Below are 20,123 nucleotides of genomic sequence, written 5' to 3'. Positions count from 1 at the left end.
AATCCATTTGTCAATAGTTGTTCTGTAGATACATTTACTGAAGTTTCAGCCACATCCAGAGTGGACAGCACCAAGTCCTGTATCCTCTCTCCATTCCAGTACTCCATCCAAAATGCAAAAGGAAAGTTTCTCTCTGAGGCCTTTCCAGGGTCAGTGTCTCTCTTGGTTGCTGTGCTGCATCTCCTCTGCAGATCCCAATCAGAGTTTGCCTTGCCTGTTTTCTTAATGAGAGACTCACAAATCAAAGGATGAAAGTAACTTCAAAATTAAACAGATCAATCCCAAAGATAACCCAAATAGATCTCTGATCAAGAGTACCATGTTAAATAATATTCTATTTCCGGAAAATAAAGTGATGTTTCGCACAGACTTGCCCAGTTTCCTTTGTTGTTTCCATATGTTGTCAGGACAGCTGGAATCAGCAGAAGCCTTGTTTTCTTCCAGTCTCACAAAACATAGCACTTTGCACAGAACAGTTGTCTGTTTAAGATGCCTCTACTGAAAGGGAGAGTATAGCACCAGAATCATGTTGGTCTTGCAAAAATGTGTGTTTTTCACTTCTCACTTGTGCTTATTTTTTGCTTTCCTGCCTTTCATGTTGGGTTAACATAAGAGAGGGGGTACACTTCTATATCTAAAATGAGCAGAACCATTAATTGAAGCTGGCAGTTTCTGTTCCAGTATGACACACCAACTTACTTAATACTGTTTGTGCTATGGTACTTTGAACCAAAAATATGCATCGTAATGCAGTCTCAATGATTCCCAGTGATGCAATTCCTCTATTCAGAACCACTGAGAACACTCCTGGCTGTCTAGCAGCTGAACTTGGCATGCTTTGCAGACTTAAATCTTAGAAACTGCTGGGGTGTGGCTGCAACAGATCTGCACAGAATAAACTCCTTCCTACCTACAGGCAAGCAGCTTCCGCAGATGGAATGGCAACTACATTCCTCAGTAAGCCTATGCAGCTTTTATTACAGCTAAACAACCCAAAGCCCACCCCCTAATACCATCCACACCAACCTACTTTCACTGTGAATTAACAGTTTCCTCAAAAATGTACACATACAAATCCAGTACTGGTCCTGCCAGGAGCTCTCTCTGCCTGGTGCAGGTGGTTCCACTCAGAGGAGGTCAACAGTGAACAGGGGACATGATCCTTGACATCAAGAGAAACCCCAGCCTCACCTTTTGTGAGCCCACCTGCTTTGATATATACTTAATATTTAAGAAAGCAAGAAGATCATCCTTTTAGTGACAAGATTACTGCTGGTCTTCAAGGCTGCAAAGAGCCTTCTGTGTCTGCAATGAATTTCCACTGAAGAAAATACATGTGATATCCTGTAATAGTACATTTCATATCCTGTTAAGCACATTTTTTAAGCAGATTGAAAATCTGAAGATGTTGTAAGACTCGATGAGTCTTCATTTCAGTGTTCTCCTGCAATGACTTGATAAATGGTTCCTGTAGGAACAGCTTCACAAAACACACTTGTGAATTATTAGTACTATGAGTTGATTTTTTAAAAAATGGTTGTTATGCTGTGTATCCAGGTGACAAAGACAAATATATTATGATTCTGCCATGTCAGAATTTGTTCTTTTTATGATACTGTCCTGATCCCTTACGATATTGTAAAGGTAAGTAATACCAGCCTCATTAGCAGAATTTCTTGAGTAAAGCCTCCAAAATATTATCTTATAATTTAACAACATTTCGACATAGATAATTAAGGATGGGAGTGTGGTGGTAAAATCCATGCTCCAAGATCAGAAGGCAGTGGCAATGCAGGAGGTGATAAATCAATTCACTATCTTCTTTTTGATTATGATTAAACCTATGATCTGATTTTTTACTACTAAATATTCTAAATAAGCGAGGCAACTTAAAAAAAAAAAAAAGAGTATGTTTTTTCTAATTCTGTATCTCAGCACTTAAGAGCAAGAATGTATCTCAATTATGGGACCTAAAGGGTCACCAGTGGCCTCTGAACTCTTCAATCCAACTAAAGAAGGGACAGTCTCATCCCTACAAATGCTTAATTGTTCACTTGATGACATCCAGCAATGTATGTCCCTGAAGGCAGGTTTCAGCAGTCACTTCAGCCAAAAGCCATCAATCTTTGTATGTAAATTACAAAGACTGAGACAGATCAGTGATTATTTGAGTGCTCTTGGAAGAACATTAATCTTTGACGTGATTATTTGCCTTGTGTTACATTCATTATTGGCACAGTTCCACTGTACTTGGAAGAATTACAGCAGAGATTAATTTGGTCTTTCTCTATGTATGGCTGATGCTTTATATATCTCTTAGAAAAACATTAATTCTTACTTGCATTTCTTTGGCATGTGTGTGCTGACACATTTCTTTCCTTGCAGTGTAAATAATGATTTACAAGTTTAAACTAAGCCTAGTCAAAGCTGCCAGTTCATAAGGTGTGGGGGACTTCTCCCTTCTTGTAACACTGACAGTCATCTAACAGCTTCTAATCCATGAGTTTTATGATCACACCAGGATCTCAGCTCCCACTTAATTTAAACTAAACTAAAACAAAATTGCAGAGAGGGGAAAGAGGAGAAAAGGGAGACAACCCAGTTATTTTAATTACAGAAAAGCACTTACAGATATTCCACCTAAAAGCACTACACCAACATGACATGACCCTCAGATGCACTGCATTTTATAAAGGTCATGTTCAGATAGAGATGTTATATGAACACCTGAAACAGACAGGGATGTTCACCTTGAGAAGAGAGCATATCCATGTAAAACACTACCCAGCAGCCTGGTGAGTTCAGCAACGGATAAGCATGATGGATAAGCATGATAGATAAGCATCATGGCCTTGTGAGGGTAAGCACAGAATATGTGCCACATTTCTGACAGTAGCAACAACCCTCGTAATTTCATTTACAGGATTTTTTATTTTGCATTTCCATTCATTACTCTTTGCATTCTCTGCACACTTTGTATATATCGATTTGACATCTTTTTAGTGTATCGTTGTGGAACATTTTCCTCCTGCATTTATAGTGTTGGACTAGTGCTGGACCCAAGATATCCAAAGCACAACTTAACCATCAGTCTTCAGGTGGAAAGTATTCTTTACAAGAACTTCAGCAATTCTACTCACAAAGTAAGTCCCACCTGTCTGAGGATCAACACTTGGTTTCCTATTAGCATAATTTTTTTTTTAATCACCTTCCACCTCCACTCATGTAGCCTACCATGTCATTGATGGTTCTTGGACATAAAAAACAGGTAGGATTATTAGCAAAATGAAAAGACAGAAGAGGCTGTTTGGGAAGCAGAAATTGCAAAAATACCCTGCTCGCCACAACTGCAAAAATCTGTCTCCTATCACATGCAGGTATTTTCATTTTTTCCACATGAATACAGGACTAAATGATAGCTACATATATTCTTGAAAGCTCTGCTAATAGGGTGGTAAATAACAATATGAAAATCCACAGATGAATGTCCACTTACTAAGGCTGAAGTTGAACAAAAGTAATTCAGTATTTTCCACAATGCTAAAATGGAAACCTAAACCCAGCAGAAATAAGTGCCTAACCTCAACCAATCTTCCCTGGGATGCTGCTTCACTTTCAAGACACAAAAACAGCTTCATAAAGTCCCTACATACACGTTCATAGAATGACTAAGGTTGGAAGGGACCATCCAGTTCCAACCCCTCTGCATGGGCAGGGACACCTCCCACCAGCCCAGGTTGCTCAAGGCCCCATCCAGCCTGGCCTTGAACACTGCCAGGGAGGGGGCAGCCACAACTTCCTTGGGCAACCTGTGCCAGTGTCTCACCACCCTCAAATTAAAGAATTTCTTCCTATTGTCTATTGTCTATTCCTATTGTCTAACCTAAATCTCCCCTCTTCAGGTTTTAAACCATTTCCCCTTGTCATCTCACTACACACGCATCTAAAAAGCCCTTTCAGTACAGGTAGTCAAGGTTTAATTGAAGAGAGTAAAATAGGAAAAGAAGAAAAGTTTTAGAAACTATTCAAAAAGTATAATGTGACTTCAACTGGCCTAAGCTAACATATATCAACAATACTTTTTATTTCATGGAGAATCTCACTCAAAATGTCATTGCCTCTGCAAGTGCCACGCATGGAAACTATCAGTTGTGTCAGATAAGAATACAAGGATACGTGACTTTAACTAAAACTAAGAGGAATATTTCCTGCTCATTGGATTATACCCTTTAAACATAATTTATTACTTAAGGTCTGCCTCCTGCAGAGATCTCATAATCATATGACCAGTTCAAATGGGGACAGGAGCAGAGATTCACTACTATTCTAAAATCAAGCAACAGTTTGCAACAGACAAGGCAGAATTTAGATTCCCTGCTTGTCAATCATTCACTGAAACTATGAACTAATAAAACCTCTGCTCCTCTTTGTGTAATTCTTTCCTGCCTTTTTTTTCTTTTCCCACAGAAGAATTATACACATTCTTGTTCTGATCAGTTAAGGAAAGGAATATTTTTACCTATGATAGATAAACATGCTTGTGTACTTAATATCGCTCAAATTATATAATCATGTACCACTTCTGGTACATCACTTTTTGTGAACAGAAAAATCTAACAAAATCTGTGTACATGAGCCACCACACTCTCATCTTTCATCAGACCTCCATATTTTATCTGAAAAAATTCGCTGTGCAGAATTACACATCTGTAATAAATTCACTTGCCAATATTGCTCACCTCTCTGCAACTTGAAGTTTTATTAATGCCAGCACTTCTTTCCTAAAGGAGCAGGCTCCATGGAAATCAGTGAGTTTACTGACATGTATATAAAGCTTTGGTCATTCTACTCTAATTAAAATACAGTTATCTCTGAGCACAGTAATAGCATATTACAACACCATACCAGGCTGGGAAGAAGAAATGCCTAGTTCTATTGAGAACAAGAAATTTGAGTACTGTGAACTTAAATGTCTGATCTGGAATATGGAAGGTGTACTGAGATGGCATTGCTGTCTGTGTAAGAAGTGCTGGGAGGTTCTGACATCCAATTTATGCAGTGGGTGTAAATCTGGAAAAAATCCAACTTTGTTCTCACACAAAGACATGAGACATGGACCAACTCTGCTCTGGAAACTATAAATGCCCAGATGTGGCACTGTGTCCATTCTTGTAAGGTTTAACCCTAAGTAGTAACAACTGCTGACCATGTTCAGCTTCTGAGGAGCTGGCAACAGCATTATGAGAGGGTTTGGTTTTCTAATTCATCTGTTGAAAATAAAGCACTCTTCCAAATTACACCCATTTATGCACATTCTGCCTAGTTTTGCATTTCATTGTTTCAGAGTGCACACTTGAGACTGAGCACGTTGCAAAGGCAGGCTGGTTGTAACCAGCTGAAGCATATGCAGCAGTGACACACTATAAACTGAGGAATGCAGAATAAGGAGGTCTACCATGCAATTTGGATTGAAATCAGGCATCCTGTATCTCTCCTATATAAGCTGAACAGCCAGTTCTAAACTAGATGGAATTTTGTAAGGGAATTCCATGAGGGATGTTACATGATGAGACTGCTGCAAAGTAATGTGTCAAAGATGCAGCCACACAGAAATCAGTCCCAAAGATGCTGCTTTGCTGTAACAAAGACAATTATGATAATTTCTAATTTCTAATGCTTCACGGGGTTTTACTTTGCAAAACTGGGTATCTAACTTTGCCCACTGTTTTATCTGGCAACAAGATGAGCAGACTCTTGCCAACTGATAGATTTACTGGCATTCAATCAGGTCTCATGGTGTCCAAGTTGAATTATCATCCAGGCTGTTAAAGTCACTGTTTTTAGCACTTTAAGTAGCTGCCATAGAGACTGTATATAGGCTTGCTTTTTTTTTTTTTTTTTTTATTTTTTTCACCCCCTCTGCTGTTTGGCACTGTTCTGGAAAACATGCTCTTGCCCTTGCCTTTTCCTGGGATGGCAGTACTCACAAGCTGAAGAAGCAAAGCCAGCACTGACTGCACTTAGGTCCTGAGGCAGCTGGTGAATCTGCTCAAGATTTTCTCTACTCCAGAAGACTAACAGCCAAAACTGAATCATTCTGCACAGGGGGTAATCATTCAGCAGAAGCACACTGCTTTAGCAGCCTCTTCATTCAACTATGTTGATCTGTTCTCAGAGCTATGTCAGCAGTGAGAGATTGAAAAAACCAAAAAGGATATGGTAGATGGGTACTTCCACTGAGAACAAGGAAAAAAAAATTTTTTCTTTTAAATTCAAGGTTTAAGTGCTACCAGTTTCATGCTTAAGATCGTGGTTGTCCTCATCTCTGCAAGCTGCTCTGATATACAGGTCAGGAGAACAGTTTTATGAAGATTTATAGAAGCACAAGACTCTCTCTACTTATTCTGCTTGTGCCCTTCTGTCCCCCTACACCGGAAGCATCACTCTTGTGACAGGCAACACCCAACCCTCACCCCCAGGCTGCACAGACCGAGACCACTTCTGGACCACCAAAAATGCACATGGTCAGGTCTCACAACCTCCCCACCCCTTGCATGCTGCAACACATTGTCACACACTCCCCCATGACACAACTGCACCCAAAGGGACCCATAAACCCCTCCTTTCCCCTCGGCCGTGGGTGTGCTACCTACCCCCAGTTCAGTCAGACCTGAACCTTTGCTCAGTTCAGGTCTTCCAAATCCCTTTCCAAGCAGGGGGCTTCTCTACCCACTGAACTATGAGCTGACAGGCCTGGGGCACCCTCATGCCAAGCAGCACCTCCTCCCTGCCTGCCCCCGAACCAAGCCAAGCCTGGAGCCACCCCAAAATGACTCTAAGCATCCTACCTGGCATCAGCTGCACTGCGGCCTCAGGGGTGGTGGTGGGGACTGCGGGGGGCTGCTGCTGGCTGGAGCTGACCTCAGGCTCGGCACTCACCGAGGGCGAGCCGGCTGCCTCCCCTGCCGGGGCCGGCGGAGGGGCGGCCGGGAGGGTCTCCTCAGCGGCTGGCGGCTCCTCCTGGCCGGGGAGCTGCAGGGCGGAGAGGGGGATGCTGATAGGTTTCCCCGCGGCAGCGTTGGAGCTGGTGGCGGGCACCTGCAGTGCAGCCACAGGGCCACTGGCTGCCCCCCGTGCTGGGGAGGCCAGGGGGCCGCGGGGCGGTCTCTGTGTGGGCAGCCGGGGCGGGCCGGGGGACGAGGTGGAGCGGTGCTGCGGGTCGGGTTCGGGGCCTGGCGCTGGCTGGGGCAGTGCCCTGGCAGGGCCCAGGCAGGACGGTCCAGGCTGGGCCTGCAGCTTGGGCTTGGACATCTGCGTCAGGGCGAGCGCTGGCCCGTCAGTGCCAGCCGTCAGCTCGGCGTTGGCCACTATGTAGTAGTCCTCAGGGAGCTCCTGCTTGATCTTCTTGAGAAGCACCTCCCCGCCACCCTCATCAGCAGGCTGGGCCTGGGCAGCAGCGGGCAGGCTGGCAGGCGGCCGCTTGCGGGGGCCGACGGGGGCCCGGTGCGTGTGCGGCTCGAAATCGCTGTCCTCGTCGGTGACGGAGGACTCACAGACCATGTCGAAGAGGGTGGCCTCATCCTCGTACTCCTCCACGGGCTCGCCCAGCTCCGAGGGCTCGCTGCAGCAGGAGAAGTCGCAGGAGTCACGGGTACGGGTGCAGTCCAGCTTGGTCTTGCCCGGCCGTCCAGGGTAGCGCTCCAGGGGGCTGGCCTGCACCTCCGAGGGCACCCCCAGCATGCTGGGGCTGTCCGAGTTGAAGCTGCGGCTGTCCTGGAAGCAGACCCGCTCCTGAGAGCCGGCTCGGCAAGTGGCAGCCAGGGGCCAGTGGTAGGCATGGCCAGCGCTGCAGCCCCACATGGCCGTCAGGTTGCCATGGGCCCCCTCGGAGAGCAGGTGCTTGAGGTTAGGGATGAGGCTGCAGATGGTCCCGTGGCTGTGGGCCCAGCTGACCAGCTTGGAGAGGTTTTCGGAGGAGGTATGAAGGCAGTCCTCCATGGTCAGGATCAAGAGTGCCTTGCCGCTGGGACGTCGGCTGAAGACGCCGTTCAGATCACAGGCTCCTGGCACCCCTGGTCACCCGTTGCCACGCTCATGCTTGCTGCTCGCCTGCAAACAGAGAGCAAAATCCCGCTCTTCAGCACTCCCGAGGCAAGCCCACGTTTGCAGAGGCAACGAAACATTCTTAAGCTCAGCTAAGCCCATTTCGCTCTCATCACATGCGCTCCAAAGCACATTTCTCAGCGCCACGCCTGCTTTTAAACAGCCTTGTTCCCTACTCTTCCCTCCAAAATACCTGCCTTCAAAACCAAGGATGAATATCACTGCAGTGCACAAAGTAATATAAAACAGCTTTTCCAACGAATCAGCTCAACTTCAGTGGCAAAGTTGAAGCGTAAATGGGTGGCAACAGGCAAATGCAGCCCAAAATATGGTGACTGTGTCTCCATACTTTGGAAATTAAGTAACATTTTTAAATAAACAATTTATCTTGAACACCAGGGCAGCAATCAGACACCAACTCAGACACTCCCCCTGCACCTGATGAAACATTATGACATTTGATATAATTTATGCACATTTTTCAAATGTATCAAAGCCCTCTTTTTCAACTGCATTTGTGACACCAAAATGAAGGCCAGAAACTTTAGTTTTCCATAAGAGTAAAAAATAAACAAGTTCCTACTTTGCTGTGCCATTCTGGCAGTCATCAGTTATCCAAAGGCTTGAGAGAAGCTTAAAAAGACCTGCAAGGTTTAAGTCACAACCTTACTTAAGATGCGAGAATTAACCTTTTGCTTTTTACCATATTGTCTATTTTTCCAGATTTAAATCATGATTCTGTTCATGACAAACACTTGCCATTTTTACCAAAACTCTTTAGAAATCTGCATCAGAAGACAAATGACCTCTGAGGCCAAAACCAAGAATCCTACAATACAGGCCAAACATAAAAATTAAAAAACTGTAATTTTTTAATCTCTTTCTGGCAGAAACTGATTCCTGCCGAGGTGGTACAGACACCTTCCAAGCAATGCCTCATCACACACAAGACTGCAAGCACCAGAACATTCTATGAAACATTGCAATTGTTTCTCTAATCTGAATTTCTTTTATCATCATAAAAAAGACAATGAAACATGATGCAAGAAGTGCTTAATTCACTATATGAGAAGAAAGGAAGGGAAAAAAAGTTGTAAAGAATCGGCATTCTTTCAGTAAACAAAGAAGAGCAAGGAATTGAAATATAACTCTGCTAAAAATACAGAAATTGTTCACAGCAACTTGCTGGACTACCTGCTGGGCTACAACTTGTAGCTTTCTTTCCCCTGAGAGGTTTACTAGGATACCTGGTATCAAAATTGTCCTGATGGTATACAAGAAGGAATGGCACAGATCTGGTGTCTGCTTAATGACCATGAAAGCACTGCTGGGGCTGGGGGACAGGCAGCTGGGACAGCCCCAGGCATCAGGCACTGGGCTGACAGACCCAGGCTGAACTCAAATTGGGCTCTTGGGCCACCAGGGCCTGACAAAACATTTAAGGTACAGTGGAAATGCTCAGTTTACAGTGGTCTGTGGGCCACTCATGTCTGCTCTGTATCATCTGCTTAAATCACCAGCTATAGGAGACTGTTCACAGGAACATTTGCTATTACTACTTATTTTTAAACTTTTATTTTGCTTATAATGTTCTGTATTCCACATACTTCTAGATTTAGGCTGCAGTCAATGTCCATTTTCCTATCATCCAGGCATTTTAATATTTTTTTAATATTTAACTACTGCAATAAAAATATGTATCTTTCTTTTTTTTTTTTTCTTTCCAATTTTCACAAAGACCCAATTACTGGGATACTGGACCCCTCATAAGTCTGCTTCTGAGGTGAGACATTATTAGTCTATACTGTAAGGATCCTTAAAGTATCACAGCTAAAATAAATCAGTCAAGTGTGAAGCTCTGTCTGACTTTAACACATCCAGGTAACTCAGACTCCAGAAGTGTATAAGAAAGCACAGACAGGTCAGAGAGGGACCCCAACACACAGCCCTCATTTTAGGTCCTCACTGTTATTAAAACAAAACCAAGCAGTCTGCCTTTACACTACTCCTTCACTTTTAAAAATGAAGTTTATTTGAGTTACTGGAGAAAATCATTAATAAAAGAAGCTCAGACAACTCAAAATTTCATGGTTGCTGGGCAGAGGCTGAGCTGAGAATGTTTTGAGGTTACTGATCAGTTAAATTAATAGAAATTAAATAAATGTTTATATTTGTCAAGCAATATCCATGTTTCCTATCTTGCCAGGTGTTAACTGCCAGAAGTCACCTTTTCAAACTGGCGATCACAACTCAAAACCCAATTTCTACCTGGTATATACATATTTTAAATTACTAAGCACCCATGTGGAACTTCTTCTCATTAAAGCAATCAAGAGATACTGAAGAAACTGCAACACTGCCACGGGAAAGCAAAGTCTGAGCATCTCTTGCTGTACACACCTGACAACAGAGCATTCACCTTTGGTGATTTTGTCAGGCAACCAAAAGTAACAGGGAACTTCTGCTAAGTTGCACAGGCTGGTGTGGAAGCTCTCCCTGAACTCCTCCCTCCTGAGCTTTGTGAACATGACCTACAAGACTTGGAGCTGTAATTAATGTCATCTCACTTAATATTTTCACATCTCCTGTGAAACTTTTCAAGTCTCCTGTCAGGTAGCTGCAGACAGCTGTGTTTGCTCTGTGCTGTTTCAATGGTTTTTGCAGTCTGTATCCCTGCCTACCTGCTCCCTTTCACCAGACAAAGGGTGACCTGTGCAAACCAAAACTGGAAAAGTACTGCCTACAATTTCCTTCACAAGGCTCACCATTGGTCTTTCCTCCCCACCAAGGCACTGTGCCTCACCAGTGGGGTCAAGAATGGAGCTAACATAGGAATTTCTAAATATTTTGCAAACTTACAGGTATTCTTCCAAAATCTTTGAAATTAAGATGACAAGGAGGGAAGTCCTGGATAGTGTGGAAGAAGTATAGGAAACAGAGTTAAAATGGCATAACAGCCAAGCATGATTCTGCAGCAGGGCAAGCCAGGGTGGATGCACAGAGAAGAAATGCTACAATAAACTCCAGCTTCTATTATTGCCCATGGAAAACTCCAGCAGTGGTTCTGATTTCACAAAGCTCCTTTCATGATAAATGCAGTAGGTCCCACCCTGTCAGCCTTTTAGACAATAAAGCTCCCCTTTGAAACACCTACAAGTTGTCATATTTGTTTGCTTGTTTGTTTTAAACCTTTTAGAGGTGAGCTATCAATCTGGACAGAAGTCAAATCCCCCTGGGCATCCCCATTTCTACTGCCTTCTATATTCAAAGATGTGGACATAAAATGTGACCCAACACAGAAGAAACACCACAAGATGGGAGGAGTATCACCATACTCACCCAAGGCAAAGAGGGCAATCTGGAAAGTGAACAGAATAAAGGATGGAGAGCTTTAGTTAGGGCTATATTCAGATGCTATACTAGTGCATGTGAAAACATGGCACTGCTTAGTTACAGCAAAACCAGGGATGTATCTTGGAAAGAGATAAAGCTCAGTTTGGCTGAAGAAACATTTTCCACACAGGGAAATGAGATCAAGTTAACTGCCCCTGTCTAGATTGTTTGTGCAGGGCTGAAAATGCAAATACATCAGTTATTCAGAAGCAATATGTCTGGTTTGCCAAGTGCAACAGAAGTTGACAATGGCACTTTGGCAGGGAGGGACTCATACTGTAAAAAGCACAGCAAATCCATCGTTATCTGCCTGATTTCCTGAAGAGGAACCTTGCCTGCTCAGCCAGACAGCATGTTGCTGGCTGACGGTCTGCTCTTGTTTGCTAAATCACATTTTAAAGATTATATGTCATTCATTCAGGCCGTCAAGATTCAATAAGATGATTCATGGTTAATAACCCACTCACATGGATACTCTGAAATCATACAGTAGCGGGCAAAACCAATATAGCTTCAGACTGAATAATGCTGGTATTTTAACTGCATCACAGATGGAGAAGCCATAACCTTCCACAGCACATAGCATTTTTCTGCAGTTCGGTGCCCAGCAGTATCTAGTTCAGAGTAAAGCATGTAGAGGTGCTGGAAATTCACTGCAGCTATCTACATGCTACATTATGAATTCCATGTTATGGCTTGTTCAGCTTTTACAACTTCATTTACAACATGGCTCTGAAATGACTAATGTGTACATAATAGATGCTCTGTCAGAAAGCATTATTGTTACAAAACCATTCCTTGAGATTCCTTAATGCATTAAGTGGAACATCACTTTACTGGGGAACAGGAATATTTTACTTATCCTGAACCAGGCTTTTGCGACTGGAGATCTACTTGGTGACCAAAGGGTAACAAAAAATAGCAGTCTCTGAAGATCACCCCTCTTCCATGTTCTAGGATGGGACTTTGGCTTATCTACTTTCACGGAGGCAAAATTCTTCCTGATTTTACACACAGCAGTAGGAACAGGCCCTTTGTTTGAGTCAGAGAAGAAGCACCAACACCAGGTAAGTCCCATCAGCAACAGCAGTAGCTGTGGTAGCTGTGGTAGCTGTGGCCACCTTGAACCCCTTCTCTCATCCCATGCAAAGGATGAACAAACACTGGTAGAAAGCACTGCCTCTCCTCCTTTCCCTCCTTGTTCATGTGTGCATTGCAGTGGAGTTTTGGTTAGGATTTAGTGGGAGGTCCTCTGGAACAAATGGGGGAATCTGTGACGTAGCACTGCCAGAAAGGAAGAGGTGAGGATGCAGTGAAGATGAATGCGAAAAAAATGTGATGAAGCAGAGCTGTGCAGCTGGAAGCATGTGTCCTCCAGCAGCATCTTATCAGAAACATGTATTTGGTGGACCTACAGGGAGGGTGATAGCTACATTTTGTTGTGATGAAGGCAAGAAACCTTGTTGGGATCCTGTCCTCTGACAGACTCACGGGCAACTAGCAACTGATTTCCTTCATGGAGCAGCATCATACAAGCTGACACAGACTACTTTCATGACACAAATGGATGTTTGAAAGTCTATGACCACTAATGATTATTAGCATTTCAGTAACGGATATTGATTTTTGTTCAAGGGAACAATACAGCCATGGATACATGAACCAACTCCTGCTTAATAGTATCAGCCCCAGGTTAGTACTACTGAGACTTTTCTAAAGGCTCAATATTCTCATGTAAGACTACAGTGCAAAAATCACTTTTTAAAAAATAAGAACAATCTTTCTTCTCTCACAGCTGTATGAAAACTCTAAAACCTGAATCTTAAAACATTAAAGGACAGGTGGGAAAAAGCCTGACAGTACTCATTTACAAAGCATGGATTTCAAAACAATGTTACTACAAATTAACTTTTCTTCTTCCCAGATTAAGCCTGCCTTGTTTTGCCTGCTACTGTAATTGGGGAATGCAAACCTCCCTGTCTGTGTCTGGATTAAGGAACCTTTGGGTGGATTTTCTCCTCCCTGTCCCACAGTTGGGGTGGGGGGTGGGCAGGCCCAGTTGGTACCAGCTGGGCCTAAACTGTGACAGGTGTAAATATCCATCTCCATCATGATTTTAGCCAATTGAAAATATTAAGGCTTCTTTTAATATATGCATTGCTTCAATCAAATGCTTAACCCTGCTAGGGAATGAAGTCAACAGGGGCAGAAATCCAAGCAGCCATTTCTCAAGAGGAGGCACCAAGGTCCCCAGCAGGTCCTGCTCTGGTCCCACAGGCTGGGCTGGCCAGCACTCCAGGATCACAGGTAGTATTTCTGCTTCTCCAAGTAGAGGCTCATCAGAGCAGACTCATCAGAAGCTGCTGCCTTCCCCCCGGAATCACTCCTTAAATGCCAGAGGCCCCAGCAGTACACCCAAAATCAAGCCATTGCTAATTTGCTTCCCTGCTGTCTCCTACAAGGGAATGCTGCTAACAGTGCAGTTAAAGAAGTTGCCTCTGTATTTTATTTCTTTGCCAATATTGCTAAGGATGTCACTGCCTTGCCCAGGTAGTGGGATGAACAACCACTCATTCAAATGGGCCAGCAAATCCAAAGTGGTGGGGGTGGGAATAGTTCAGTGAATTTGCTCTAATTTTAGACTTCAAAAGTACAAAGCTTCCATGTCAATGCAAATATTACTGAATTTATTTTGTCTGAAAGGAAGACTATGAAACAAGAATAAGCAAAGTGGGTGGAGAAAGACCATGTAGAATGGCAAGGTATGAATTAACTATGTGTCCTCCTTTACCATGGTGGAAAGAAGCAGACCTCCATCTCTGATACATGGTACCCTTCAGCTAGGAAAACATGTTTTTCATTTAATGTCTCTCCAGGAAACAAGAGGATATAAATTACAGACAATGGGCTCACAAATTCTGGCAAGTTTTGCAAGCTTCTGAGATAGTTTGGCAATATCATGTACCCTTAAACTGGAGAATTAGTCCTTTAGCATTGCTCATGTGTAAGCAATGCTTATCCCTTTTTGTTTCCTTATCCCTTTTTGTACAGTTTCCAGCTGGTGTCTTCAAGGGAAAAACAAACTCTCACCTTAACAGCATCATAAGAATTTCCAAGGTATGTACTTGTACTGCAATGTATGAGCTTCTTCATGTTTTTAGCTCTGTAAGAATGGATTTAGAAATAAATAGGGATGTACAGTAGGAACACAACCTAATTTTCCACCTCCACAATTCTAGGCTCATCCTAAATTTTCTACTGATTCAGCCATTGTGCATTTTCTGCTTTGTGTGTCTCAGAACTTCTGTACTTTGGGCTTTCTGAAGTCAGTAGAGCTCTGCTACTAAATATGCAGGCCAGTTTGACCCTGAAAAAAACCACAATTATTGTTCCTATCACCAGCGAGAAGCACCAAGAAGCTTTTCTGAGATAGGGAAGGAATTTCTCCTTCTGAGAGGAGGAAGAAAAAATAACCACACATCTTCTGGGCAAGTTGTGATGTTCTCCATTCAGAAAAATCTCGTGGTTGTCTGTTATATTTGCTCCATGAGACCGCAGCTTCCCCTCAGCTGATGGTTAAGTCTTCAGGGAAGACTCTCTCCTTGCCAAGCATGGCATGCCTTCAACTGCAGCTGTCATCACAGCAAGCCTGAGGAAAGCAGCAAAACCTGTTTGCTGGTAAAACTCTTTTAGTTGGCTGAGAAAAAAGGTATTTGGCTAAGACAGCATTTGGAGGTTTCCTTGTGTTTTGACAGGGAGTCCTACCACAGGATTAGGAGCCACCCAAGAACCTGCCTTGTTCACAAATGAAACTGACAACAGAACAGACTGAGAAACAGTCTAGGAGCTTGATCATTAATCCAAAGGTAATGCTACCAGCACACTGCTGCTTTTTTTGGTAATTTTCCTAATTGCCCACAAAACAGGACTCATATGTGCCTTGCACCTGAACAGTATGGCTGAAGTATCATAGAGGAATCAAAAAATCCCCAAGAAGTGAAGCAGGTGGAAGGGGAGTAAAACAGAAGATGTAGCAAATCTCAGCAGGATCTCATCATTCAAGAACCTCTCTTCCATCATGATGCAAACTCCTCAGTTTAAGCTTCCTCAGACTGACCTGTTCCTCACTTCGTTGCCCCTGTCTTACTGTGACTCTCCTGATCACTGCTCAGACATGTTAATTCCATACCATGAATCCTCTAACAAGCTGCCTTCTGTGCTGGTGCTTCCTAGTCACAAGCTTCAATACTCAGGAAAACAGACCTGATTTATCATTTGCAGTATTGTCCTCATTTGCAGTAAGCGGGATCACCAGAGAAGGGCAGAGAGATGCACGGGGCTTCTGCTTCTTGCTGAGGAAGGATCTTCCTTCTAAGGAGCATATCAAAAAGAAAAGTGAACTTTGCACAGTTGATGAATGTATCTGCACAGTTGCTGTGCACCTCCAGCACTAGAGAAGTCAAAGGACTTGGCAGTGCTACATTTCATTTTATTACCTTGTGTCTCCCTTGCATATCCCATAAAGGACATGTTCTGCCATGCTCTTCCCAGGAGCTCTAAAGCTCTAAGGTAATCTTATAAAAGACTAACACTCCACACTGGTTACAGCTAAGCAGTGTATAGCTGAACCCAGAAAAGACTTAACAACTTTGAAAACACTGAGCAGGGCAAGCATAATCATAGTGCTTGAGGAGTGTAAATGTGTAAGTGAAATCTGGCTTGTTCAATATAGTATTTTATGAATGCAGCCTGAAACTTTCTTTCAAAGCCTCAATGAAATGCAACTCATTTTGTTAACAGACACTTCTCCCTAGGGTCTGCAGTGAAGGCCTGAGAGATGAGATGGATGCTGTGCCCCCTGGCTTGAAAGCTATGTCTCTTCAGGTTGAGAGACACCAGCAGTTGTATGGATCTACTGGTTGTTATATTAACTGTTCAGTGGCCATTGTGTGACTCAGACAGAGAGGAACTGCCAGGACCCAATAGGGAAATAATTTCTCCCCCCCTAGTAGCACTCCATGAGCTGCATTCACTCAGGTTTCACCTCATCAACATGCAGTTCTGGGCAGCATTTGTAACTGCTTGCATCACTGGTGGAATCCAGCTTGCCTGTCTCATCTCTCCACAGTCACTAAGTCTCCTTCAGTTCAAGTTGCATCTCCTTGTCAGAATTTAATGAATGAGATCCCCCTCGCAAACCAGTCTGGGCTTGTTGGGGTTTTATTGTATATATATGTACTATTGTATGAACATAACTCTGTGCTCAGCACGCAAAGGTGGGATTATTTTTGGCTGTATCTTAAATTCCAAGCCTGGAGAGGAAACAAAGAGTAGACTGAACTTCCAAGTCTTCATCATGTCACCAGTTCTCACAAGGCTGCTCCCGTATAACAATTTTCAATGCACTTTTAGAAATGGCAGAGTTTCAGTGAAGGGAAAACACAGTCAGTTTTAGATGTCCTTGAACTGAACACACAAGCCAAGTCTTTCATAACTGAACTGCTAAAGCATCAGACTCCTGAAATTAGGATGAATCTAGCCTTACCTCACCTCTCTTTGAGCTACTACATTTGCATTTCAGAATGCTTCAGGCTCCACTGGATAAAAATTACTAAATATATATATGATCCAACCCACATATATATTAGGAATTATTCTTTACATAAAAATACCCAGCTGCACCAGCTCAAATCCCGCTTGTAGAAACCTAAGTGCTCCATCATCACACAAGAGACAATGATTTACTCACAATTCATCCCAGCATTCGTTTCTACTGTGGTGGAAAGTTATCCAGAGCGAAAGTGTGGAGGGAGCAAATATTTTCAGTTGCATTCATGGTTTTCTCCACTTGCAACAGTGGATAAGATGTATCAAGAATGAAGATCAGGGCAAAATCTGCCCTGGACATAAGCCCATGGAAAGCTGTGAATCTTGTTAGAATTTGGCTCTACTTTCCTTTGAAGTCATAATGGGTCTGACACTGAACCTCCAGACCCAACCATTCTTTTCATAAAGGGTCTTTCTACAGGAAAGTCAAGGTGAAGGTTTCCAGATCTGACACTTTCATCATTACACTGTTGCTCACTCCTCAAATACAGGTAGGACCACCACTGCACAGGATGAAAGAGCTGTTGTGATATAGCCAAACTATTCAACATTAAGCTTGCTTAGGCAACCTTGATCTGGTACCTACTGAGATCAAGAATCCACAGAGTTCAGTGATCACTGAACCAAGCCCATGAGTTTGGACTTGGCTAAGGAATAATACTGCTGCAGCCACTTGATCCCTGTTATTTGGGATACAGAATATACAAAATACACCTCTGTACTCACATCATTTTTGTATCACTATCTTTGATAGATGGCATTTTTAGATTAGTCACCACTGCAATGATTGCTGCTCACACTTTGTCTACCAAAATTTAATATAAAAAAACAAAATAAAAAGCAGTGGGACAAGGGGTTTACTATGCTCTGTCTCCAACATCACTGGCTAAGGAATTCAGCATGAGTGGGGTAACCCCGCACACAGCAATGCCTGCTCATACATTGTTCTCTAAAGTTCTTTCCAGAACTTTGCAAATCATAGGAAAATATGAAGAGAGCCCTCAGAGAAGGGCTAAGCATGGTGGAGGGGATCAAGATTCCATGAAACAAGAATTAGACGTCTTGCCCCTTTTCTGGAAATCCAGCACCTCTTAAAAGTGCTAGGAACTCTTATATCCAACTGGCATCCTTGCTCTGAGCAAGCTATGGGGGGACACAACAACAAAACAAATTCCCAGATCAAATGCAATATGTATGTGGTTTGCTTTTGCCAGAACTGGATCTTGCAATAATCAAACAGAGACTCCAAGGAACCTCTAGTACTTGATGAAGAGACTCTGGAATAAAAGCTGCTCTGGGGAGGAGACAAATGACAGCGATCAGGAACTCTGTACCCAGCCAACACCTGGATATAGCCAAACAGCACTGCTGGAACAGTGCCAGGGTGACTACCCAGTGTTCACAGTGTTTTCGTGAGCTTTGTTAACAGGACTGTTGACACTTAGAAAGCAGTGTCAAGGTAGATGTGAAAATACAATCCTGAGGCCAATATACATTGCTATAGCATGCAACCACCAGGACAGCTCAGAGTACTTGAGAAGATGCCTGTGCATTTGCAGTAGTCAAACTTGGATTGCAGTTTTGCTCTCGACCGAAGTCAATCTCAGCCATCTCTCATATTTTACTAGCTCTTTATTTAGTGGATATAGGTTTTGAATAAAGAACACATTTTTGGTAAACAATTTCCAGAAAGTTTACCAACAATGAGTGCTGATTGTTTGTTGAAAATCTAGCCTTTACTTACCTAACAGAGGCCTTTTGTATCATTGTCTGGCTATTTTACATTGTTCAATAAAACCTGTTCCAAAATTGCACCTTCACACCATTTCTCAGGATGATGTGAACATAAAACTCACTCTGTCAAAGACGCTACCATTTGCCTTAGCTTGCAGTTCACGTTCTCTAATGGAGGAATTTCACAATATACTTGGAAAATCTTTAAAACATATAATTTCCTGAGTTTACAATGCAGCCTGTGTACTATCTCTAATTTTAGAATTACAATAAGAATGAAGCCCACACAGCCTGCAGGCAACATGTTTTCCTTGGTCTTTAATTTTCCCAGAAACTGTATTAAGAGAAAGTCTGAATGTGATTTACTGGAAAGAAAACAGGAATATTACTGTTGACTTGCACACAAATAACGAGACCAAACTCTCTCATCTTCTCAGTGGAAAACCAGTCCCCTCAGACAACTTAGCTATACCATGCTATTCCTCACATGCAAAACACAAGCAGTTTCTGTTGAATAACTACTGTACCAGATTCAGCTTGTAATTTTTCTTTGTAGAATTTCTTTCAATTCAGGGATCTAAACTAAGGGAAATTGGAATACTGTAACTATGGCAATATTGAAAACATGCATTATCTGGCTGAATAGTACCAGTAAAACCACATTATTTACCAACCACAGGAAAAGGGGGTTTGTTTTATGTAGAAAATGAGAACAATCACATTAACTCAACATTGGTATTTGAGGGTAAATACCACTTTCTATGCTGAAATTTAAGGGTTTACATTTTCACTTTTAACATAGAGATATTAAATTATTTTTCAAGGACTTAATTCTCAGCAAGAAAAATACTCCAAAACTTATCTATACAATGCACTTTTCTGCACTTTAAGAATCAACAATTATCATTACATTATTAATATCTGACTGAGGTCCTGCCCTGCAGTTTCTTTTTAAGATATTAAAAAAAACCAACCTTGGAAAAAAGAGTTGCAAGAAAAAACAACTTGAAAAAAAATACAAGAATCAAAGACATCAGATTATTCCATGAACAGGCTTGTATCCAACTGTGCATAACAGATCACATGCAGCTGAGTCCCTAATAAAGTTCCTAGACAAGACTTTGACATCATGTAGAAAAAACAGTAATATGAGAGATGCCCCTTAGAGGATCCAGTAAGAGCAAGGATTTGCATTCAAATGTAAGCCAGTAGGAAATACTAGGTAATATCCCACAGCCAATGAATAAAAGAATTAGAAGTGCTCCACCCAACTATGTGCCAATTTT

General features: G+C 42.5%; 1 protein-coding gene across 1 annotated transcript in view; it reads right to left on the bottom strand.

Annotated features, from left to right (window-relative positions):
* KIAA1958 (KIAA1958 ortholog) overlaps nucleotides 1-20,123 on the bottom strand; it is a 54,619-nt gene that overhangs the window by 15,580 nt on the left and 18,916 nt on the right. The window contains exon 2 of the mRNA XM_071732190.1: nucleotides 6,849-8,109. Within this exon, the coding sequence (XP_071588291.1) occupies nucleotides 6,849-7,998 (1,150 nt within the window). The 5' untranslated portion in view covers nucleotides 7,999-8,109. The remainder of the gene's footprint in view (nucleotides 1-6,848; nucleotides 8,110-20,123) is intronic.

This window comes from Heliangelus exortis, chromosome Z, assembly GCF_036169615.1.
Source record: "Heliangelus exortis chromosome Z, bHelExo1.hap1, whole genome shotgun sequence".
Classification (NCBI taxonomy): domain Eukaryota; kingdom Metazoa; phylum Chordata; class Aves; order Apodiformes; family Trochilidae; genus Heliangelus; species Heliangelus exortis.
Note: the sequence above shows the minus strand (reverse complement) of the source record. Positions and strands in the feature narration are given on the sequence as shown.